The sequence below is a fragment of the Patiria miniata genome, unplaced genomic scaffold (assembly GCF_015706575.1).
Source record: "Patiria miniata isolate m_02_andy unplaced genomic scaffold, ASM1570657v1 HiC_scaffold_4, whole genome shotgun sequence".
Classification (NCBI taxonomy): Eukaryota; Metazoa; Echinodermata; class Asteroidea; order Valvatida; family Asterinidae; genus Patiria; species Patiria miniata.
In genome coordinates this window covers 2,535,332-2,560,471 of record NW_024037071.1, presented here as the reverse complement: position 1 = coordinate 2,560,471, position 25,140 = coordinate 2,535,332, and the positions used below count along the sequence as shown (strand labels likewise).

Genomic DNA, 25,140 nt, shown 5'->3' with positions numbered 1-25,140 from the left:
TCATAATTTTTCAACATTCGATGGCCGAGATCTGAGGAGGGGGGTGCGGAATCCGCCCTCCCCCCCCCCCCCCCCCGGCTGTGAGATGGTCAAAACAACAGATACTCGTTTTGTAGGTTTGTGGGTTTTTTTGTTGTCTGTTGCTGTGTTTACAGTCAATACAAGTTGCCATGGGTCTTGGCTTTCAGTATTTATTTTCCGTCATTACGAATCATGATTCATGAATAAGGCGATTTTGGCACTTTTGTTTGTTTGTTTGTTTCTTCGGGGGAGGGGGTTAGCGATACTGTCTATAATGGCATCATGAACGTCACTAATGGCATCATGAACGTCACTGTCACTGATGGACATGTCGACTGTGCATGCAGTGGTGTTTCGCAACCCACTTTTTTGTTACGCCGAATACAGAATAAATTGTCACACACCGATTTTCTTTCTTTTTTTATTGTCAATATATGTTATTGTCAAGATTCTCATTTAACCGTTCAATCCGAACTCCCGTATCAAAGAACTTCCAACTTACTAGTTTGTTGCATTTTTGTCTTGAAGTTCTTAACTAACAATTAAGAGTGAATGTAAATCTTACGGTTGGCGTTAATGTTGTCTCACGGATTTGGGGGAGATGCTCCTTGGTGGACAGAAGATTTGGTGGACAAAAGATTCAACACGATGTGAACTCATGTTAATGATTCCTCGAGTAGATATGTCGGGAGTTGTTGCTGGGAAAGTCACAGTGCTTTCAGCTTAAAGCTAACGCCATACCAAATTTCACTGCATTTCTTTAAACCAAAACAGTAGTGCAGGATGTACTGGACAACGTTTCTTAATCCAAAAGCCTCTTTGACTGCTCTTACCAAAGCTTGGCTATCAACCCTAACCCCCATAGAATGATTCCTCACTCCTGCAAATTCCAACACCATATGGTAAACTGTACACAAAACTGTTGGACTCTGATTACTGGTGCCTAGTATGCCTACAACCAAATGTAAAGCATAACTAGTTTACTAGTACAGTACTCACTGTAACAGATTCCAGATTCCAACAAACCCTGGTGTCGGAGTTTGGCCCATGGGGATTGTTTCAATGGAACTTAAGTTCAGGGAGTACCTCATCCTAAATGTTTCCCCTCCCGTAGTGAGTGGCAAACTCCAAGTTTCTCCGTGTCTTCTTTGTCTCTTCATTAACATTAATTCTCGGCAAGAGACGTTACGTTTTCTCTTAAAATTACTGTCCAGTAAACTCGCGACACGGGGGGAACATCGATGCGGTTGCACAGAAGTCACGATCCCGACCGGAGATAGCGTTATGTGGTGCTTTCCCGCTACGGCTTCTTTCCAAGACCCGACTGAGTTTTTGTTTTACCGAGACGGTGTCATCCAAAGACAATGGACAATTTCTGAGATTTTGGAAAGGTTAGCGGATCTGTCCCTCTGGGTGACCAAACGGATATTTCACTGGCTTCGGAGAATTTCGTTTTGAATGCGTTGTTATTTCGGATGCGGCGATCTTCACGCAAAAGCGCAATACGGTAAACACCACCGCTTGGCATTTATAGGTCTCAGCAACGTGTATTGCATCACGCCTCGAAAACAATCAGTGTTTTGACAGAAGTTTCCCTCTCGTCTTCCTTCCGAGTTTAAAAATAGGGGTCCGAGTGAGAAAAGCCCCGATTGTGTTGGCCGGGAGAAGTTAAATTTAGGCGGCCTGCCAAATTTGGATAGAAAACTCCAGTAAAAACGGGCTTACGATATGACCATCGTGCTGAATAGTCCGGACCCCTCGTATAGGCCTATATACGCGCGCTGTAGCCAAAACGGTCGACCAAACTGCGTATTTTAGGAGAAATGATGTAACGACCACTCGGGTTAAAGCATCAGCAGACGTAATAGGAACATCCCCAGTGCAGCCTTATATCAATGTCCCCCCACGGACACCTAAGCGAAACATGCAGCTATTGACACCCTGCGCATTGTGAGGGGACCTCGGCCCATTGTCCCGTGCAGGAGAGCCGCACTCCGCCGACTGAAACCCAATCTTCCCCCGTTCAAAACCTCCATTGTGTCGCGCCTCGCACCGACTTGTCGCTGGCCTGGGAGTTTCCCCGGCCCGTGACCGGCTCGACGCGTTTCGCGTGTCGGCACTGCGTCATAAAACCGAGTTATGACGAGTACAAGCACCAGGGCATCCGATAAGGTGTACGAGGGAAAGGGGCCAGATTTAACTAACTCGGCATTGTTCAGCCGTGCAGCTTTCTTTCCAAATTAGGAGTTATCTAAAATAAGCCGCCATAAATAACACTTCCTTCACTGGAAAAGCGGAAGATCATTAATGATAAATAAGTTTTTAAATAGTGCAAAGAAACGGAAGTAAAACGCGATATTCCTTAGTGTGCAGCTAAAGGTAGTCTTAGAATATGCACCCGTCATTGACTTTGACATCAACTTTCAGAATTCAGTCCATGACTAAAGCAGTTCAATGGCTCGCAATAATTTGTCATCGAACTCTCTTTCTTTCACACGGGACTGTTCCCAGTTAAGTGATTATGCGGATCAAAATGGATATCTTTCGATTCAAGTTGACGCTATAATATACCCCCCTCCCTGTTTTTTTTAACAAGTCTCCCTTATTTCGGGAAATCTTTCCGTAGAAATCGTTTCATGTGATCCGTTCTGGCCATTTTTTGTGACGTTAGAGAGGCCGGCCCTAATCACCAGCCAACGGTAAACACACTCCAGCAACGAGCGTTGAGGACGTCAACCGCACGTCAGCACCACGAATTATCACCGATCCCTTTAGCCGTCTTGACGCAGCACTCTAAATTTGTCCAGTTTAATTGACACATTTTTTTCTCTCTTTATTTTTTTTTTTGGGGGGGGGTTCTCTTTTGTGAAATAAGAAATAAAAGGTAAAACGGAAGAAAGCTGTAGTAATGACGACCAGAAAAATCTTGCCGCTTTGACGTCTTTTTTTCCGGGGCTATTTTCGGGAAGGGGGTTGAATTGTGAGAGAGGACTAAAGTATTGAGTTGTGATTCCTGACGAATTCTCCGGAAAAAGGCTTGTGCCAGAGGATGTAAAGTGGCCCAGCATTAAGACGGATAGGATGTATAAGGCTTACCCCCCAGGGGCACCTAATCGCCAAAAGAGGATGTTTCCTAGAATTGATGTGGGCCAGGTTGGCGTTGATGTTCCACTATACCCCCATCTACCCCCGTTCTGTCGCCCACCCCGATTTGCTCTCTTATAAGAGACACGTGCGCCCATCTGAACCGATTCCCAACTGTTCCTCATCTAAGGAGATTTTTTTTTAACAGTAATTCAATGTGTCTAGGTACTAGGCGTGTTTTATTTTGTCTAATCATGGCAGTCGCAATGTCATGCTTTTCAGTGCATCCATGAATCTGTCTAATTTCCCAACCATTAATATCTAACCTTTTGTATTTTTTGGTACTGTTTTTTTTTCCCAGTTGCTTGTTTCATGTCAAGCCGTTTCTTGTGTCACCACGTCACGTCGGCCGATGGAGTATAAAATGTACGGGTGGTCAACATCTACTGGAGTCCTTTTGAAACCGTGGTTCTTAGATGGCGTGAATCCCTGATAAGACACGTGCGTGAAAGGTAAGATTGGCGAAAAAAAGAACTCATTCTAATTATTTTATTCTCAAAGAAAAAAAATCTGTTTGATTTCAATTCAACACGAGGACTTGAAAACAGATTTAGTTCGCTTGTTAAATAACCCTCCCGTAAGCGGATGGGGCCGCAACCACATCATTATGAGACATTGTGTATCATGATCCGGACTGGACTTTAATTAGTCTAATGCAGGAATCTGATCGCTTGGAACATGTTTCATAGTTATTTTGTAACACCCCTGAGCTTTGTCATAATTGTTAAAAGACCATTGTTTTGTTATTTCAGAATATCAGAACTACATGTTCACCCATGTAGAACTTATCGTGTTTTTACGAAAAAAAAGTCCAGAGGACAAAAACATACAAACTAACAAGACAAGGAAAACTTAAAGAAAGATTCAAATCTATTATTGTTTGGTATACAGAGCAGTTTGAATGTCGGCAGGTGTTTTTTCGGCTTGTATAAAGCGTCACTCAGCGTTGCTCTATCGGCGGGGCCTGTTCGCAAGTGTAGCCACCCGTTACTAAATGCAGAAAAACACTCACTGCCAAGCGTGGGACGGAGACAAATCGTCGTCTTTTCCGAAGCGTCCGTGCATTGTCGGGACATCTCAGAGCCATGTCCGAGTGTTGAATCGTTTCTCGCATTGTGTCCTCCCCCCCCCCCTTTTCCAATTGGCTAGTTGGTTGACGTGAATTCACTGAAAAGACTTTTGAGCAAGAGGCGGTTGTCATTTCGAATATAATATTCCGTTTAAATGACCCTTATAGATTACGACTCCAATTAAAATGCTTTATTTAGATCTGAACTCTCAATCTCTCGTCCGTAAGGTTCTCATTGTCAGCAGTAACTTTTCTTTGGGCATTTTAATATGATAACCGACCCGTGACAAAATCCACACTAATTGCCCCTAGTCTGTATTATGCATAACACTGGGCATGTAGCATTAAATAAAGCAGTTCTGACGAGTTGCGAATCCTGTTCAAGTCGATTCTTTGTTGAATCAAATATTTATTTGAAGCAGTTGCGAAATTACGGGGGGGGGGCCACAGGAGGCACGTGCCCCCGGCGGAGGTCCGTGGCGCCCCCCCCCCCCCCCCAATTTTGAAATTGCACAAAAACGACATATCAGTTGCTTCAGTGCCCCGTTAAAAAATGGTGTTCCCTAGGAGGTTTCACCCTAGTTACGCTGCTGATTTGAGTTTCCCATTACGATTTATGTTTTGGTAAAACAAGGATAATTTAAATGTACGTCAATTTTCACGCAACAAACCAGTCTGCACCTCAGCACCCTGCCCTCTCCCATCACTCTAATAAAAAAAATGCCCACCGTTAGGTCAATCCAGCCGATACTTTTCTATTTTCGATATACTCGACTCCGCCTGACATTCCAACAAGCATATCGAATTGTTATTATGCAGTGACGACCAAAAAAACACAAGACCGCGGGGCTTAACTACAACAAAATATCCCAGTGTCTTTTCCCCCCTATAGTTCCCCGAAGTTCGCATCATTCCTTCTATATATTATCTCGCATTGTCGGGTCGTTTCCTGTTAGGCGAAAAACCGGTTTGTTTGAGCGGGATACTTCGTCATCGATGACGTCAGAGCCCTATTTTGATATCCACAAGTTCGCGTGACCAGCTGCTCCCCAAGGTTGAAGCTATTCCATTAGTTGTCATTGGGTCTCCATGGCAACGAAGGAGATAAACATGCTTTTTTACGTCTTGGGTATCACTGGGACTTCCTAAGACGCACACAATAGCCTCCGCTTAAAGTGGGGAAAATTGAAAACGAAACATAATAGTACTAAAAGAGCAGTGATAAATTCACTATCGGTCAAATTAGCAAGCCACATATTAAAAAAAGAAAATGAAAAAGAGAAAGACAATCTTAAGTACTTGGTGATGGTGAAATCCCACTTGATTGAATTCTTCATTGTAATACAATGCGATAAATGTGTTTCGGGTCCCTAATGTACATGACCGGAGGGGGATAGGGAGAGAGACGGAGTGAGAGATGTACTTGACACCCGGGAGACGGGAAGTCAGTCTTGATATAAGCACACACGCTGATGGTACACGGGCTCATCTCGCACACGCCGCGTCCAATCCTCACGTGTGCTCAATGGTCACTGACGACACACAGACCCTTTCCATACGGTTATAATAGGCGCACAGAGCCTGGAGCACTCGGAGATGTGGCGGTTTCTTTTTTATTATATCGGGGGATGCCGCGTCGAGGCATTACGTCAAACAGCACGCCCGCCCGCACTGCCGCTCCGTTTTAAGACGCAATTTGCTCGTAATATTGACGTCGTGCTTGTCTACGGTCAATGGAGTGACGACATTGCGGCGATATGATTGCTGCTGCCTGACCTGCACGTGACCCTGCAGATTATATAGTCGCTGGCTTATGAATATTCAGGATCAATTACTGTCGCGCATCAATAACTTACGTACAATACAGGCGCAATATTGTGTTACACAATTGTTATAAAATAATGATTGTATTTTGTAACCACTATTAAATAAGTGAAAAAAACGGGGTTTTTTTGTCATTTTCGAGTCAGTGAACTAGGAAATCCGGATGCAGCAATAGCTTTGAACCATATGGAATGCTTGATGACGTGATGTAATTATTTTCTTTATAATTGTATTCATTCATCTCATTTGCGCATGAGTCAGTTTAATTGAAAGAATCATTACACTTGTCTTTTAGCATCCAGATTGGCTCTTGGGTTTGCACTAAGTAGATGCGTTGAGATCCAGCTCTTGGTGTTAATATTGCAAAGCGGGTCTCACTGTCTTTTAGCCAGAGGTGGCAGCAAGTCATTTTTTGCAAGTCCAAGTCAAGTCACAAGTAATTTGGTCTAAAAACAAGTCAAGTCACAAGCATCTTTGTCCAAGAACACGTCAAGTTGCACATTAATTTGTCCAGCTGTAATAAGCTAAAAGAACCTGGCGTGAACTTACGAGTTATTTTGAACATGCCTCCTTAATGCCCCTTTTTCAATGTGTTGAAATTACTATTCTTGTAGTTTATCACATATCTGTCGGATATTAGCCCTTTGTATACTTTAATAAATTTATTTTACATTGTAGAAATAAATGTTGAGATGACCGTGAAAAAAAGACTTCCTCACTCGATTACATGTAGTATACTAACACTTTATTGTTCAATTTTCATGTATACTAAACGCCTACCAATGGGTTAGGCTATCCGGTATTTTACATGCAATTGACAAAGGCCTGCTTTCTTTTCATGAAAGGTTCCTTTCAAAGTTTGTTCAACCAATACTTTAAGCAAGAGACAATTGGTCATTGAAAACTGTAGTTTGTTGTGACAGTCTTATTGAACACTTTATAGTGGAAACTATTCATTTTACTGGATTCAGTCACTGAGGTCTATTTTCTGGAATGAAAAAGCTAATTAAAAGTATAATAGCTTAATTAAAGTGTATTGGGTCGCTCGAGTAGCGTCTGACTTGGGTTGGTAACAAGTCATATTTTGCAATCCCAAGTCAAGTCACAAGTCATTGTTTGCAAGTCCAAGTCAAGTCACAAGTCAAAGCTGGTATTTACAAGTCAAGTCACAAGTCACAAAAATAGCGACTCGAGTCCGACTCGAGTCCAAGTCACATGACTCGAGTCAGCAACTCTGCTTTTAGCCACTTGGGGGTCGTTGCAACAGTGCTGTCCCGAGGTGGACACAAACATGGGAGGCTGTGGACACAAAATGGATGACAATGAAAGTCACTCATTGAACTTTTATCTTTTCTCTTTTTTCGTGTGAATGTGTACTGTTCCACTGTAGTCAGTCCAAGCTTTTCGGTGTCCAAAAAAAAAAAGGGCCAGAGGCTGTTCTTTGTTATTTAAATCTAGTAACAATGAATGCACAAAGTTTTACTCATGCCTATCCAAGCGATACAAAACTACTGCCCCCTGACTCCGCCTTAACGCATACTGTCTATTGGGAACACAGTTCTTTTTCAGATAAAATTAGCGGTAAACCGATCATAAGCAGTGTACATCTCGTGATATTTAAGCTGGTAACCTTTTTTTCGGGGGTTGGGGGCTTATTTTTCAGAGCTCAGCATTTTGTTTGTACTTATGGGAAGCATAACAAAGTAAGCTCCCGCTTAGTGAAAAAAATTCTACAAAAAAAAAATTAAACATGACGTTTACATTATTCCATTATGGTGAGGGTTGTCGTTAAAATGTGTTTTCGAGGAGCTAGAAGTAGACACTAAAGTTGTTAGCTATAGGTCGAGAATAAACACAGCATTGACATTGTACGACAGATACCTTGCATTTCATTTCATTTCTTAAAATTGCAGTGGTTCGGTTTGAATTCACCCCCGGTGCGACATGCACACTCAGTGGTGCAGGGGGATTGGGCACGCCAAACCCCCTTCTCGAGACCGCTCCCTTATGACCCCTCCCCTCTCATAATTTGAGGAAAGTTTCAAAAAATGAGCCTCTTAATGTTGGAAGTCCATTGAATGTCCCCAGGAAAAATTAGGCACCAGCAAAATGCCCACTTCGTCTTGGTTCCCAGTTGCGCTACTGTGAACACAAATGAATTTCGGAAAATTTGCGTTTGAAGGCATATCCTAGGGCTTAGGTCATTTGCATTTATCCCAAAAGTAACCTACCGAATTTTTATCAAAAAAAGCTTGCTTGGATCGCACTGGTACCATACATTACGAGAAATTATTCCGTCTGTGTGGCTTGCTGTCATTTAGAAGAAATTAAGAAATGGTGATTTCAAACGATTTCAAAGAACTTTTGAAAAGAAAGAGCTCTATGGAAGAAATCGTGTTTCGTGATCAAAAGGTTGTGCATGGTGTTTTTTTTTTTTTTTTTTACTGTTTTCTCGTGTACTACTTATAGAGCTGAAACTTCGACAGGTTGGGTTTTGAACATTCTTCTTTGGATTTTGAGTGGTGTTGTTATTGGAAACGACAAAAATGCATGAATAGCAATGATCGTGCCTTTAAAATCCGTTTTGCTATCTTGAAGTCATTAAAAGAATACCGAAAGGTATAGACCGGAGATCGGAGTATTCCGACGGGAGATAACAGGAGTCCATTTCGTGAGAACCTTGGACACCAAACACGTATGGCTGCTTAGCCTTTGCCTGTTGAAACTATTAACTATCAGTGGCACGTGTGTTGCCAACAGTCCCGCCAGGTGTAGAAATTCTCTCCCGGTGTTTACAATACAATTAGCTCATTTCATTTTTCTTTTCGCCGATGGCCGAAGCCACCGAAGACGTACGCGTTGGCAACGTTTATATGTTAACCCAATATTGTTACTTGGGGTAATAGGAGACTCGATACACAGATAAAGAAAGTCAGATGGCAGTGGTTATTGATTTAAGTATTAAAAACTGCAAGGTGTAGGACACGTGTAAGACACGTGGCCGTTCGTCACACAGATTGTGCCGTCCCCACGCTCACTATTTCCCTCTAACGAAAGTTTGTTCTGCCCAACGGAGGATCAATGGCCCAGCGCCAGGCGTGGCTCCATGATAGCCTCACGAGTTGCTTGTTCTAATATTTGGACAAATACGGCCATATCGCCAGTAGTGTTGCAAACAAAAACGAGGCGTTGGACTGTGAAACCGTGTTGAAAAACATGCAGGATCATTTTGCATTTCGTGCATTTTGTTCGTTTCCAATAACACCACAATTCAAAATCAAACTTGAAGAACTTCAAAGCGTAACCTGTTGAAATTTCAGCTCAGTGGATTACTTATCATCTTGCAGCCATTTGATTTTTTTCCCATTCAGATCAATGTAACCAAAGCGAGGCTGGAAGGAAAAAAGTCTGGTTCCTTTTTGCACAAAAACATGATCATTGAGTGGTCGGGCACAACCCGACCACTCAATGAGTTGAGTACAAGCGACCTTGTAATCAGATAGACCATTAACTGATAAACATTTTTAAAACATTTTAAAGTCAAAGTCGTTTCACCTCTCCTTCCGGGGCTGCCGGAAGGTCAAAGTTAGGTGAATTCAAAATATAGAAATTAGCCCCAAATATAAGGAAAACAAGATTTCTTTCCATAATCGATTGAAATCGCGCCTCACCAGTTTTCCTCTCATATCTGAATGCTGAAAATTAATATTTCCACAGCGTGTAGCCACAAACTTTTTGTCGTTAAGTCAGTGCAGAATTTTATTATGCCCATGCAAAAGAAAAAAACACATAAAAGCCGTTTATGGTATGATTAGCATATGTTGCATAAACTCCAACGACGTTAGAGGCTCCGGCAAGTCTACCAATAGGCCCAACTGGTTGTATGCTTTAGTAGCCATTTATGCAACACCAGATGTGCGCTTCCTGATTGGCCTAAAGTCTTGTCGAGGTAAAGCAACAAGTTCAACTGCAGGTTGTGTGATTGTCTTTGTGAAAAACACAGGGTAGTGGGTGCAGGGTAATGGGAGGGGTAATGCGCAGTTCAATTATGATTAAGTCACTGTAAACACAAGAAAATATGCCAGCCCGACCTCTCTGCGTTTGTAACTCAACAAACGCGAACCTCTAGTTGAGTGGTCGGGCACAACCCGACCACTCTTTGGATTTGTTGCGATTAATCTTTCTTTCTTTCTTTTCTGCATAGCACGTTTCCGCAGGTTTTCTCCTAAACGGTATATGATATGAACTTGTAACTTTTAACATATATTGACCCTCATTCCGAGTGGTGCATATTACACTGACGTCATTATGACGTCATCGGGTGTCAAATTACAAGCGATTTTCGTTGAAAAAATGACGATCTTCTTTCATCTATAACTCTTCAACAAAATGATCAATTATGCTCCAACCTTGTAATCAGATAGACCATTATTTGATAAACATTTTTTGCCGTGTACGTGATTTAATCAAAAGGATTTAATTTCGTGATCCTTTGTTCTTACATAAAAATATTCATAACTTAACTGAACAGTGTTTCATAAAGTAGTTGTCTACCCGACCACTCTGCGTTTGTAACAACAAACGCGAATCTCTAGTTCAGTACTGTTATTGGATGCAGGGAAAATGACTAAAATGGTGGAAGCATGATACAGGTCTATTGACTGATCGTTGGAAATCAACAGCATTTCTTGATTTCTTCTAAATGACAGCAAGCCAGGTGGACTACTTTCACTGGGTTTTTTTTTAGAATAAATCGGCAGGTTACTTTCGGGATTGATGCAAATGATCCTATATGGCCTTTAAACCCGTAACACACGTGCCATTAATTCGGCCGCGGAGAACCCGGTCGGTGGATTTTTTTTTCATCAGTGCCATCCGCAGTGTGTATTCCGCAGTGAAATACCGCCCCAGTTTCAAGTTTGTAACTTTGTCGCGTGCAAGAAACAATAATAGGTTACCGCGGACATCCGGGAATGTTTTACATTGGCTCATCAGTCTCCCAGCCCCATGCTCTTGAAAGTGGTTTTTGTTGTCTGGAGTGCTGAATGGTAACACATAGCAACCGATGAAAACTGGTGTGCATATGAATAAATATTTTCATCGGACGACGTCACTCTGCCCTGATCTACAGTGGGACTGGTAAAAAGGGCAAGGTGTGGTCATGCATGAACTGCTATGTAAAGAGTACATAACAAGAGTTACCATAGTAACTCTTGAAAGGGAAAAAAATAACAACCGGGGCTGGTATAAAAGAACATAGATAATAGCTCAACCACATCACAAAATACTATATTACAATGTGAAACCCTGTGTTAACCTGTATTTTGTTTTTAAATAATCACTTCATACAACTTCCAAACATTTCGGAGCATTTGTTTTGTTGTTATTCTGTTTGCTTACGGTGCCGGATCTCCGTTCTCTATTCGAGTAACTGAGACAATAGAGCTTGAAAGTAAGAAAGGTCACGCGGCGAGCTTCCGGAACCCTCGCCCGGCCCACCTATGGGCATTTTACACTTGGTTGCCCTTTTTCTTGCTATAATCTTAGTCTCCTATTTAAGTTTCAATTGTCACCCAATGACCGCCGCAAAATTATTTCATAAATTGTCACCTTTGTACGAGTACACCGACCAAGTTCCACTGGTCCACATGTATTTTGGAATTTCGGAAGTGAGAGGTCAGTGTTTGGCACGGCATTTCTCTTTCACGTCAGGCGCCATTTTTCAGTTTCCACATATTGAGATGCAAGTAACAATTTCACAAAAGGCCTTTTTCGAAGGTGATTTTCTTCAGCACTCAATCAATGTATAACAAAAATAATTACACATTTTTGATATTTACACCTTAATTTTCCTATTCAAGAGTTCCGGAAGCGCGCCACCATGAACGTTACACGGATCGTTGTATTGGTTACAAACATAGAGAACTAATTCTCCATGTTACAAACGAGTAGACAAAGATGAAGATATTCTCTTCGCGTCACAAGAGGGCGCCCATCGCCTTGAAAATGGACGCTTCCTCGGACATTATTGCAGTCGGCAGTTTAGGAAGACAGGATTGTAGTTTATCACAAGATTTTAGAGATCGTCAAGTTCGTTTCGTTTATTAAAGTAAGCTTCGAGAAAGAATAACCTGCTTCGATTAATCAGAAAAAAGGCAATTTACCCATGAAAAGTTGGCCCAAAAAAAAGAGGAAAATGGAAAATTTCATAACGTGTAGACTGCATCATTATTCTGTTGAAGCCAGTCTTATTTCATGGAGCCACATTCAACTTAGTCAAGGGTTTGTCTCGGTAACCGAACTCCTGTGAGATGAAGTGCGGTAAAAGAAATTAAAATCATATAAGGACCACTGGTCCTGCCCACTCACCCACGGAAGTTACCCGTCCACTGTGGAGAGCTCGATTCTTGAAAGCTCGGAAACCGTCCATTTACTTTCTTACCGGAAATGTCTGGAGCTAGAAGGACCTACTTTGCAAGTGTCGCTGCTCTGCACATTTTCTTCAAGCTTGTGAATACCATTCCCATTATACTAAAGCCCTTTTCATCCGAGAATCGTCTGATATTATTCTGAACTTAGTTTATAAGCTTCCTTTAACGAAATATTTTTGTTTTTTTTCTTTCAGGATTCGAAATAAAATTGCAGAACCTTACAACAAGATAGTTGCCAGAACAGCCCCATATACGACGACTTCAGGTAAATACCCTTGTCTACGAAACAGTCCATTGACCCTAACAATCCCCATCCAGTCAAACTCCAACACCAGGGTTTGTTGGGATCTGTTGGAGTGAGTACTGTACTAGTAAACGTATTATGCTTTACATGGGGTCAGCATACCACCATAATCAGAGTCCAATAGTTTGGATGTAGAGCTTACCATATGGTGTTGGAATTTGCAAGAGTGAGGAAGGTTCCTAGTAAATCACTCTATCATCGGGTTAGGGTTAATGAGCAAACGTGGAAGCAAATCCTAACTCGGTAGAAAAATTAATGTACACGTTCCAAACAGTAAAGGTAAAGGGAGCAGACGATTTAATGTGAAAATTACTCTAATTTTAGATCAAATCTTTTTAAAAAAGAATCACTTCAGTAGAAATGTTATTACTATTTCACTGTAAATCGTCGTCTTGATTAGTTTCAGTGAGGTGGAGTGAATTTGCACTCTCATCAGGAACTAAAGAAATTGAAGATTATTGCGTCCTTTATTCATTCTACAATATTATCACATTTTGTTTTGTTTTTGTATAGGCCAGGTTGAGTCGCTTTCCATCGACCACCACCAGCCACAAGGGTGAAAGTCCGACCCGGGGTTCCCCGGATTGTTTCGCGATCTGTTCCGGGTCTGCCCCGCCGCGCCCGGCGCACTCTGCAGGACTTGACTCGCGCACCTGCGGTCGGGCTTTCCCTGCTTGAAAACCCATTGCCTAGTGACTAAGGATGACGTCAAACTGGGTATCGGAAACACAGACGGCCCTGAAACTTGATCGCCCAAATCATACACACATTTTTTTTTCTGCAGGAGCTGTCTGTGCCCCGCGGTTTGACCCACATTCTAACCACTGGCAGCACGTATTGTAACGAGCCGAGCGCCCGCCGCAAAGTTTTGGCCTAAACACCAGGGGGTTACCATAGCGACCAGTGTCATGACGTCACGACTACCGGGCCCAGGCCTGTGAAAGTATGCCACGCATGCCTGAGGCTTGTGTGACGTCAAACCACTCGGTTCAGCTTTGTTCGATGGGGCAAGGCCAAGGCCAGGGCTCGGGGTATACCGATGTTAAACAGTGTCGATGTAGTCATCCAAATCAAACAGACCCAAACACTGCCAATGGGTACCCTGGCAACAACTTTGAGAACTTTTTGGTGGTCTTTGTTCGCTTTTTGCACACAATGGTGTAGTGTTATTGTTGTTAAAGCCGACCGTACCTGAACTTGTCGTCTGTTGTTAAGAAAGTTCAGGTATGGGTTCAGGCATGGTTCGGAGAACCTGGAAAAACAACATCTGCAGGACAGGAAGTACACTGTTTACAAATAATACCCTGATCGTGTTTACGTTGCTATAGTTATCCGTCTTTTTGGAAGCATAGTTTCTTTCTGGCGTTATGATTTACTTTCTCATGCATGAACACGGATTATACTAATAGTTTTGAAAAAGAAAAAAATCTGGAAAAATCGCTCTTTTTTTTTTACGTTATTTTAACGAAAGCAGCCCGTTCGAGTCTCATATATCAGCTGAGTGTGTAGTATAACTATAAGTGACAGCTTTTATTGTATAAACTTTGTGATTTTTTGCCATTGCTTGAGGCAGTATTTTCACGAAATGAAATTTGTTTATCATGTTCCCTGAGTCTATTTCTTTAAACTCCGAAATACATGCCGTTATGCAAGCGTAAATATAAAATAATTGCAGGGATTTTCTCCCATTAACAAAAAAAAGTTTGCATTCGGACCATGCCACTATACATCACAACACAAAATCAATCTTCATTGTAACAAAATGCATCGATTGTATCGTCAATTTCTCCACCGCCTAAGTTCAAAAGCAAAGATTTGGAGACAAGTGCGTGTGTCCATTTCTAGTACAGGCTAGCCTACCAGATAGGTTTTAGACAGTGTTTCTCTGTGTTCATCGAGGTGGTAGGGCGTTCACAATTAACCTCTTTGCCACTGTAGGGCGTAGCATGACATCACCCCCGGCTTCATGACGTGTAACGATATATAGTTATAATGTCAGGGATGCTAAAGTTAATTTCCTTCTATTGTGCGTGTCATAGTTGCTGGTTCCAGGGGAATTCTGGATCTTTCTCCCATGTACAACTGGGTGTTACCGTGTAGTTTTCTTGATTTGAAACCCAGAAGTGTTGCCCTGACGACAAAGGGGTAACAGCATCATTTCGATAGGTGTGTCCAAGACTCCGACAAACACGATACGAAAACAATTCATTTTAAAACGTAAGTAATTTTAAAGTTCAAGCTCATCACATTAATAACATGTATTATAGTCTTCGATGGATGATCACACCAGCGGTTAGGCAGGCGCAGTGAAGGCAATTTTTTCGGATAAAACTGACAAACGCGTGATGGAAAAAAACCCAAAGATCAAAGGGGCGTAATTGAGGGGAAAAAACAGCGGGTATGAAAGTTTCATTATTAGAGTGCAATGTTTTGAACTTTTAGTGATGGTGCAACGCGAATCAGCTGTGACAATTATTGATTGATTTTGTTGAAAAACAACAACATATTTTCGACTTCCACATTAAATATGGTAAACAAAATAGACATTGGCTTGTTTATTATAGACCGGAAACAAATATGAAATTATAATAAAAGTTTTGCATTCCGGCAGCAGTGTACCGCAGATTGTTATTTGGTTGTCGAACAAAAAAGTCTTCTTTTTTTTTTTTGGCATGAGCGGTTGAGATCTTTCGATGTTATTTTCAAAACACCCGGAAATTCGTGCTACTAAACAATCTCAACCACCAATACCTGTGTTCACACGCCATGACACCGAACCCATTCACTCCTGGAAGTCAGTCAAGCGTGCATGGAAAAACAATTTCACAAACATCGTCGTGCTAGAGCAGACATCTTGAACCTCAAAACGGGAGTAAAATACAAGAATTGGTTTGGCAGAATAATGCACGGCACACGTATTACAGAACAAACCCTAGGCTTGTTTTATTATGAAAAAAAAAATTCTTTAATTTTCCCCTGTTTTGGGGCCCGGTCGGGTATAGGGACTAAGGCCTGTGTGTGCGCCCCCCCCCTTCCCCCCCCCTTCCCCCCCCCCCCTTCCCCCCTCCCCCCCCTTCCCCCCCCTCCCCCCCCCCCCCCCCCCCCCCCCCCCCCTGGTGGCCTCGGCTCAGAGATTAAGACAGGGTAACAAAGTTAGCCCTTTTTTCGTTTAAAAGCTATCGAGCGGCCCCCGGCCCTCCAGAAAATGAGGCCCAAAGTTCCTACAGGTTTATTGAACACCAGTACGCTACACTGTTGGTTACGTTTCTATAGCACACTCTCGGCATGTTTTTGAGATACCGGTAATGAACAGATGTTCTGAGTCCATTTGGTCACGATTCACGACTTGCCCTGCTCTAGCGGCGGGGAGTTTACATATGATGGGTCGGTACGCTCACGATATGCCTGTGGGTACAGGGGTGTGGGTGGGGGAGCGTGGGGAGAAATTATATATCGGCCTAAAACTCCAAGAATTGGAATTGATACTATAAATTCCAAGAATTGGCTACTCAAAACCATCAGGGAAATACAGAATAAGTCCCACTTTGAGGTGAATCAAGGGGATACATATGAATAACATGGAAATATTTTGTATACATTTGTAAGAAAAACAAATGGTGGGTAAATAGGACTTCGATCCATAGGAGGCCACATAATAGTTTTGCTCTGAACATTTCCCCTTTCGGTACATGCCATATAAAGGGCGCCCTCATTTGAAATGGTGCTGCCACTTTTTCCCACCAACCAACTCATCACGCATACAGGATAACCGGTACTTTATAACAAAGACTTAATTTTGAACATACTTGTAATTCCTTCCAAATTGGTATTATTGTGTGTAATGTCGAAGATCCTAATGTGATACATTTCCCGGAGGAATTCACTGTACAAACACTATCACACTGTCTATACTGATATGCAAATGCGATTAATACAATTTTGTCACAAGAGGGCGGTCATCATGGTACGTGGTGGGTTATGATTTGCAAAGACTTGTCGACATAAATCTGGAACGAAGATAAAACAAAGTTGCACGCTCTTTAAAATATCGGGTCCCTCCGGCTCCCGTGAACAACCCTTGATAACAACGGAAAAAAATGACCACCTTTTTCTCGTTCCAAGTTAGCTATATATTTAATACATCTTATGTATGGTACTATGATATGCAATTCGATGTGTTCTTTTAACATACAAGATGTGAAAATCATACAAAAAGATAACAAGGAACAAGGCTATTGCAAACCTTTTTCAAAAACCTTCTCAAATTAAACCTTTTCCAAAGAACTTTGCTTTAGATTGTTTTAATATTTGTTGGTTTGTTTGTACCAAGGGTAGAGACATGATTGACTTAAAAACAGCTTTCATTTGATGATAAGCTTGTAAACCAAAGTGATAATCCCTACATCTTGGGTGGGTGGGGCAGCCCCTACATGAGGGGGGGGGGATTGAGAGATTAGTCTTGTATCACAAGTAGGAGCAAAATAAAGAGTATTGCTTCACAAGTAAATAGCTCATTGCCAATATCAGTCCAATTTCTTTAATGGGAAAGTTCACCTAAAATGCAGTCAAAAACAAAATTGTACACAAAATAACTTGCATAGAGGACACATTGGTATCGCATCATAAAATTGAATATACTTGATAATGGCTCAGTTTTGCACCTATCAATTGCTCTCCCCCCCCCCTAGATCTAGATAGAGTTCAAGAAAGCATACAATATAGATTTGAAATCTCTAGAGAAAAACAAAGCAAAACATTTACTGTTTTTTTTTATCCCAAAAAGATCAAGACTTCAAGTTAAACTAGATGCTTTATGATACAGAGACAAGTTTGAGAAATTTAAAGGACATAATTTTTTTTTAAAGTTTGATGACAACACTACAACTAAAAAGTATAATGTCTTCAAAAGAACAGCATAATATGAATCAAGGTTTCAACCAGTCCTAGTAATGAATGTATAATGCACATTTGCAAAAGTACAAGTTGCATAAAGTTGGGAGTAAAAGAAAAGGGTCTGCACTTAAAATTCCGGATGAGTCTAAGAATGCTTCCCAACTGAAAACAGAGAACAAATTTTTAAGAGACTGAGTTTAAATTAAGGAAAAATGTTGCAACCTGATGCCACTTCAGTGGTTGTGTACAAAGTCTATGGAGTCAAGAAAATTTTCTTAGTATTTCCTAACAAAATTGGAAATGTTTGTCAGTCCCAGATTCATGTCTTATCATCATTTTTGCAATGATTGACCTTCAATGAGATATGTGAAAAAAAGTGGTGTCAGGTTGCAACATTTTTTCCTAAATTAATTATTTTGCATCTTAGTATTTTCATTGAACGCTTGTATCAAGATAATGAGGGTTAGTTGAAAGTGAAAAGTGGCCCAAGTTCCATGTGATTTGTTGTCAAAAAAATTGATGGAGTTGCAGGCTGCAATCTTAATGTTTGGAGAGCTCATTCCAAGTGCTTTCAGTTGTGGAGTGCGATGCTAATGATTTACGTTATAAACTGTCCAAATCGACTGGTGGACCAAGATAATCTTCCTGAGAACACCAGAAACTGGCCGGTTGTGGGATCCTCCGTAACCACCTCACATCCCCCACACTCTCCTCGGAATCTGTGAATTTGGTTTCCTTGTAGTACACGCAGTCCCTCCCGACTTCGGGATCGTAGGGTGGCGAAAGGATGTCCAGAAAAGCTGCCGGTCCGCCGACCGACTCGATGGAGTGTACGTTGCCCTCGAGTGGGCCCAAAACACACGGCTCGCTGTCTGGGGTCAGTTCAAGCTCTGCCCTGGGCCGGACTGGGTGTAGAGTTCTCGCCAGCTGCTGCACTGCAGAGTCTAAATCATGTGGATCGGTCGAGCCAGCAGAGGATGCAGAGAACCCGCTCAGATCTGGGAGCTTGATCGTCTCCCTCTGCTCTTCCGTGAGCAGGTCGTAGGATCGCATCCGTACCGTGCCGGTGAGCACTTTGATGACGCCGTGCATGGAGCGGTGGTCGTGCAGCGGGAGCCGGCATCCGCGCTGCACCACGAAGACGCCCATGGACACCAACGGGTTCTCCGCCACGAACATGTAGCCGACGGGAGCCGACCAGGGCTGGTGGTCACGGCCCGCTGCAACGGCGTCGTCTATGCCCAGATCGGCGGCTCGGATTCGATTCATACTCGCCCGCAGGGAACTCAGTTTATCCAGGAATACATTCTTGTCTCCGTTGACTGATCGGAAAGTGTCCAGTGCCTGTTTGGCGAGTTTTTGAATCGCCTGGAGGTTCGCCATTTCGTGGTTGTCATCAGTCACGTCGCATGCCAGAATGTCATGACATGTCATGACCTTTAGGCTTGTCGATTAAAAACAAATTCAACTCTTGCGATTGGCTTATAAATACATTTTATTAAACTCAACGCAGAATTACTAAAATCAAAAGTTTCGATTAAATTATATTTAACTGACTGAAATAACTTTTAGTGTAAATAAATGTATTAAAAAATTATCAAAATAATAAATTAGAAAAGGTCACAGGTTAACATGAATGGCTGAAAATCTTTCCTGAAAAACGGAGCTCAACTTGCCAAGAAAATCCATTGCCCAGGTGAATTTGTACTCGAATTTCGTGTATCTCTTTTTGTTTTTAAGAAGATACTTAAATTGTTTACTTGCTGAATCAATTTCATTGCCGTACATTAAACGTATGCACGACTAGTACTAGTACTTTAGTAGTGGCCTTTTTTTGTTATTAAAATATTCTGTTTTATTTGATCATGGGGGGCCGGGGGGGGGGGCGGCGGCAGAGGGCCAGGGGGAATGGGCATGCTTGTTTAATGTGTACAAAGGTGGATGGGTGATTGTGTGCATGTAATTACAGGCCCCTCTTTTGTTTTAACCTTATTAAAAGTGGTTTTGTCATTCCAAAATGACTTTCTGCAACTTTAGTTTTTAGCACTCTTTTCGTCATGTTTGTAATTCGATTGATCCTAATTTTTTTTAACATTTTCATTTTGAACAGCATCTTTGGTAGAAAAATATGATCCAATTCAACACAGATTTTCGCATTCACTAAGCACCGTGCTGATCACCATTTTTGTGTTGTGTTTTGTCGTCTTCATCATTGTTTTACCCAAGAATTTCCCTGAAAAATATAAAAACCCTGCCCAAGCATGCCAAGACGTTCTTTGGGTGACTCCGCTATCAATGTCTATTCCTTCCTCCGTGCTCCAATATAAACCCAAAGCTAAAAGCGTTTTTCATTCTCTTACTGAACAGGGCCGCAGGGCCAATATAAACTACACAATCACCCAAAGAAGTGGACTTAATGCAATAATGTATTTATTGTTGCTTGATGTGATCATACTGTAGATCAAGGGATGATATAGTATGTAGTTAGGGGCCACTCTTTAGTTTTGGTCAAGTTGAGTGTGTATGTGTGTGTTATTTTATTTATTTTTTGGTGGTTTTTTTTGCATTCCCAAACGAAGTCCTACTCCATGTATTATAAAAAATATTGAAATCTCTTCGTTTCTAAACAGGCACAAGGTGAATTTTGCAGCGAAATGCCACATTGACATCAGCAGCAAGTGAAACCACATAAAAGAAAATCCATTATCTCTTTTGCAATAGTAAGGTTTCGTCGTCATCTCCTTGAGTAACAATTCTTCAAAATGAGCTGGTGAGTATTATATTCCTTTTGAATGATTGGTGGGTACCTAATGTGATCTGATGATATTGCTATATTTTGGGTGTATCGGAGCTTAAGAGTTGTACTAAATTATAGGTTGATCTGATTGCATGGTGTAGCCTTTTTGTGCCCGGTGTAAACATGCAGGTCAAGTATTTTTTTCCACAGAGGAATCTGTCATTGTAATTTTCAAAATAGTCGGTGATTGATTCATTCATTTACTGATGGGAGTAGATGGATTTTTAACTTGCTAACTTTTTCTTTCATCTTGCCTGCAGGAACATTTTCAGTCGTCTGACATCTCCAAAGAAGGCACCTCCTGTCATCACAAAAGAGGTAATCTTTCGCTCCATTTAGAGATACTGCAGCGTGTTTTGGGGTTTCAGTTTAATTTAATAAAAGGACAGACAAACTAACGAGGCAATGACATGAAATTCCAATTTCTTGATAGCATTGTGATCACGTCTTCCAATCGAGGAACACACATTTGATCGGTGAGCTAATTTGTTATTTACCTCGGTAAGCTTGAACAACACTAACTTGAATCTGGAACCTGGGGTTTCACAGAGCCCACACTGAACGATCATGTACACTGGAAATCTGCCTGGCAACAGCCTGTGCAAGCCCAACTGCAATTCCCGTTTGGGCACGCTGACCTCGCGCTGACCCGGTCTCCACAATGACCAGCAGTAATTAGCTTAATTAATAATCTAAAATATGTTAAGGGTCCTGCAATGCCTAGGAGCTAGGATCCATGGACAGGACTCGCAGTGCCCAGCAGACCGTTGCCCAACAGCTGCAGGAAGTTGACCCTTCTAAAAAAACAACTCAAACTGAACCTGATGAATCTATCCCTTGTCAATATTTGTTGCAGGAGGAGAAGGCGTTTGAGCGGGAAGTGAACAAAATCAGTGTGTAAGTGTTGCAGTACTTTATTGAGATGCGTTTACCACCTTAAACCCTAACCCCTATTGGCGGCACCCTGCTGAGTGTAACAGATTCTAACGAGAGCTAGTGTGCAGCCTGCTGAATCAGCTAGAGACAAAAGTTAATTTGCTCACTACTGAAATCAACAGAGATCAATAGGAAGTACCCACCTGTATTTCACACAGTTAAAGGCACTCTCTGTTTCTCCAAGTGGAACTTGGACTTAACAAGGCTGAAACATACATCTTGAATCTCAAGCAATGTTAGAGACTAACTTTAATTCAGAGATTTCGAAAAATGCCGAGAAGCCATTTGCCAGTTTACTTCAGCACAGTTCACTTTATTTCCACTCCATTCTAACAAAACATTACAGAACAGAAAGCAAAGAGACAATATAGTGGGAAGCAGTGTTGAAGTCGAGTCCATCACAAGTCTATCACAAGTCGCATTGACAACTCTGGTCACAAGTAACAGGGGTTTAAGAATAACAAGGGACTGCCTTTGTCGTCACTGTTCATTTGAATAGCTTGTGATTATGACTCGGTACCAGATGACTTGTGATGGACTTATGATGGGCAGGACTGCAACTCTGGTAGGCTTTTCCTTCAGAATCGTTCAAATTCTTGATCTTTTTTCTGCATTTAGGCTTGATGAGGCTACCAAGAAGCTGTACAAGGACATGAAGCACTGCATCGAGGCCATGGGGGCGCTGTCCAAGACGCAGTGTCGCATCGGCCAGAACCTGGCGGCCAGCCCCATCCTGAACACGGAGGAAACGCTGAAAAACCTGGAGCTCATCAATAACTCCATTGGACAGATTGAGGCCAAGACCCAGGAATTGGTGAGCGAGGACGATGAGGATATAGGACGTTGCCCCCTTCCCCCCCCCCCCAAAAAAATGGGGTACTTATACAGGGCTTTTTTACCAATGTCTCAGAGCGCTTCACAATTATTACCTCAGTTCGTCAGTCTATCAGGCTATGAGACCAGTTTTCTGGAGCTGCTCGAGATCAGTGCAATCTGGTCTCTACCCTCGACAGTTACCTGTTTATGCTGGATGGAGAGAGGCAATTGTAGTAAAGTATCTTGCCCAAGAACACAATCACAACGCTCCTCATCAGGGTTTGAACGCACAGACCATGACACATGAGTCGCACACTTTAACCAACGTACCTCTTAGTCAGGATAATTCCCAACCCAAGTCCCTTCCCCTCCCCTAAATTGGTTAAGGACCAACTTTAATAATCTTGCCTAGTCTTATTAAATAATCATCCGATACATGTGTGACATTGATTTATCATGTTTACTCTCCTCTTTACAGAATGCCAGCTCTGGTCGCACCATGGTTGAACCGATGAAGAAGTTCAGCACCATCTTTCCCAGCTTGTACCTGGCGCTCAAGAAACGGGAGCAGTGCCTGCAGGAGTACAGCCGCTGCCAGGGCAAAGTGGAGAAGTACCAAGACAGGGAACGTACTGGACCCAATCTTACCAAATTAGAAACGGTATAAGAATGGACCAAGTTTATCTCTTTAATACTTCTGTGCAAAAACAGTACAAGAAATCATAGTTCCAGCTATTTTTCTAAAAGTAAAACAACCTGCTGTTAAAATTTATGCAAAAAGCATTTCAACACGCGTGCTTATCTCATAATTGGGTTGTCAGGGTTTTTATCACGATCCTTTCTCCCAGGCGTGATAGGGTCTGAGTTTCTATGAAATCCTATATCATTTTGAAGTTGAAAACCTCAGGAATTTCAAAATGCGAAAACCTAAAAAAACAAAACCATTTTGTCAACTTTGTCCAGGTTTTGTTGGAGCAGGTCTTCTATGCTGACTAACTCCTCCAATTTTCCCTCTGTAGTCTAAGAAGAATCTTGCGGCAGCTAAGGAGGAGTATGAGCGACAGCACACCGAGTTAATGCAGGCCATGCCACAGTTCTTTGAGGGACGTGTGGAGTACTTCCAGCCGTCCTTTGAGGCACTCATCAAATCTCAGGTACACAGTAGTCTCGGTTCTAGATTGCATTCAAATTTTGGTACACAAATTGTTGGCTCGGAATGTAACGTCCGTAATGATGAGATTGTCTCTATGATTTTATGGATTCATCAGGAAATAAATACAACGTTAGACTACAATGTAGTACAATGTAGTACAATGTAATACAATGTAATACAATGTAATACAATGTAATACAATGTAGTACAATGTAATACAATGTGATACAATGTAATACAATGTAATATGTAATACAATGTAATACAATGCAATACAGCTGCTAATGGGTCAAGGAGGCATTTTGATTTCAGTATACTGTCTAGATGACACTACACCTGTCTACATTTTCTGTACACCCCACAGGTGATCTATTACACAGAGTGCTTCAAGATCTATGCCGAGCTTGCCGTCCAGCTTGAGGACAACGACACGCTGCAGAGCGACGAAGATTTCGAGATGGACCTTCACCGACGACTGTGTGAAATAAGGGCATTGTCTATAGTGGTGGATGACTGAACAGGTCCCAAAAAGTTTTTGTTAATTTGTTGGTGACCACTCATCAGAGGTGCTTTTGTATAAGGACCAATATATGTATTGTTAAGGTTTATTAACATTATTGTAAACCAGGTGAGTGACACGAGTGTTGATGTTGTCATATGAAAATTGGACTCCTGTGAAACCTGGTCCCCTTTGTGAGTTCTCTTTGTTCTGATAGCTAAGGTCAAGTTGACATGTGATCTCCTTATCAATATTTATGTACTTACACTATAAAAGTAAATGTATAAACTCAGTACTACTGAACAGTAGCCATTTCGGCAGGTTTATATCGATGTAGTTTATGGAGACACCCCCGGCTTTAAGTGACCCTGTGTATGATTCTTCATTATCAGGAGAGGCACAGGAGAGTGCCTAAACTCTAAGTTTTTCTAAACCTGTGAAACTGCTGACATTTGATATGGGTGTAACACTGTCCCTTGCACCGATGACAATATTTGTGTGGTTTTACTACTTGTAGAGAGATACGGTCTGCTGCTGGTATTTATTAAATTATATTGTTGTTTTTTTATAGTACAAGTGTGTGTGTGTGGAATATAAATGTCAATATTTAATCAAAGTACTATTATCAACTGTTTGTATTATTAAACGGAAACCTTACATGTATGTGTGCAATATGTAAAGAATTTATATATGAAACTCCATTTGATGTAAAGTATTATGAAAGTACTTAATTAAGGCATTAAAGGTGTGAACTTATTTCCCCATTATTCCAACATAATTGGTTTTTTTCGTGTTGCTTTTTTTTTTGGGGGGGGGGGAACTATAATTGAATCTGGGCAGTTATACACTGAACAGCTTTGTATGTGTATCTAGTCAAGAAAATGTTTATATGTACAAATTTAACTCAGTTACTTGATGTTCATCAAACTAATCTGGTTTGACAGCTTTACGAAAAAGGTGGTGCAAATCGTTTTTTAAAAATGTAGTAATAGGCTCTAGGATCATGTTGTCTGACATTTACATGTGCAGAGCAAGTCTACAAATAATTATATCTCTGCGCGCCAGCCAATCGGAGTCGACCTTAGAAACAGTGACGTCATTTCGATTGGAATGTGGACCAAGCCGTTGATTGGTCAATTTGGTTGCCATGTTTTTGAGTACCTAATTGTTGGTAGGTACGTACGCTATATAAGACTCCGGTATTATTATTACAGTCGAACCCTGATAAGAAGAGCACTGTTAATACAAGGTAC

The 25,140-nt window shown here is 41.6% G+C and overlaps 2 protein-coding genes across 3 annotated transcripts in view; one reads left to right on the top strand and one right to left on the bottom strand.

Moving 5' to 3' along the window:
• The window catches only part of LOC119739865 (bridging integrator 3-like), a 35,287-nt gene extending 10,429 nt beyond the window's left edge, over window positions 1-24,858 (top strand). Inside the window, exons 2-10 of one of the 2 annotated variants that reach the window (XM_038214977.1) lie at window positions 3,467-3,617; window positions 12,684-12,754; window positions 20,317-20,456; window positions 20,744-20,801; window positions 21,340-21,380; window positions 22,038-22,233; window positions 22,714-22,896; window positions 23,255-23,389; window positions 23,753-24,858. In XM_038214977.1, coding sequence (XP_038070905.1) covers window positions 20,449-20,456; window positions 20,744-20,801; window positions 21,340-21,380; window positions 22,038-22,233; window positions 22,714-22,896; window positions 23,255-23,389; window positions 23,753-23,905 — 774 coding nt within the window. In that variant the 5' untranslated portion in view covers window positions 3,467-3,617; window positions 12,684-12,754; window positions 20,317-20,448 and the 3' untranslated portion in view covers window positions 23,906-24,858. Of the gene's footprint in view, window positions 1-3,466; window positions 3,618-12,683; window positions 12,755-19,293; window positions 19,383-20,316; window positions 20,457-20,743; window positions 20,802-21,339; window positions 21,381-22,037; window positions 22,234-22,713; window positions 22,897-23,254; window positions 23,390-23,752 lie in introns of those variants that run through there. The other variant, XM_038214976.1, reaches the window with a different exon arrangement.
• Window positions 18,052-19,124, bottom strand: LOC119739864 (2-aminoethanethiol dioxygenase-like). Its single transcript, XM_038214975.1, has one exon. It carries the CDS (start codon window positions 19,118-19,120, stop codon window positions 18,290-18,292), a length of 831 nt encoding a protein of 276 aa, XP_038070903.1. The 5' UTR covers window positions 19,121-19,124; the 3' UTR covers window positions 18,052-18,289.
• Window positions 24,859-25,140: the final 282 nt, after the last annotated feature.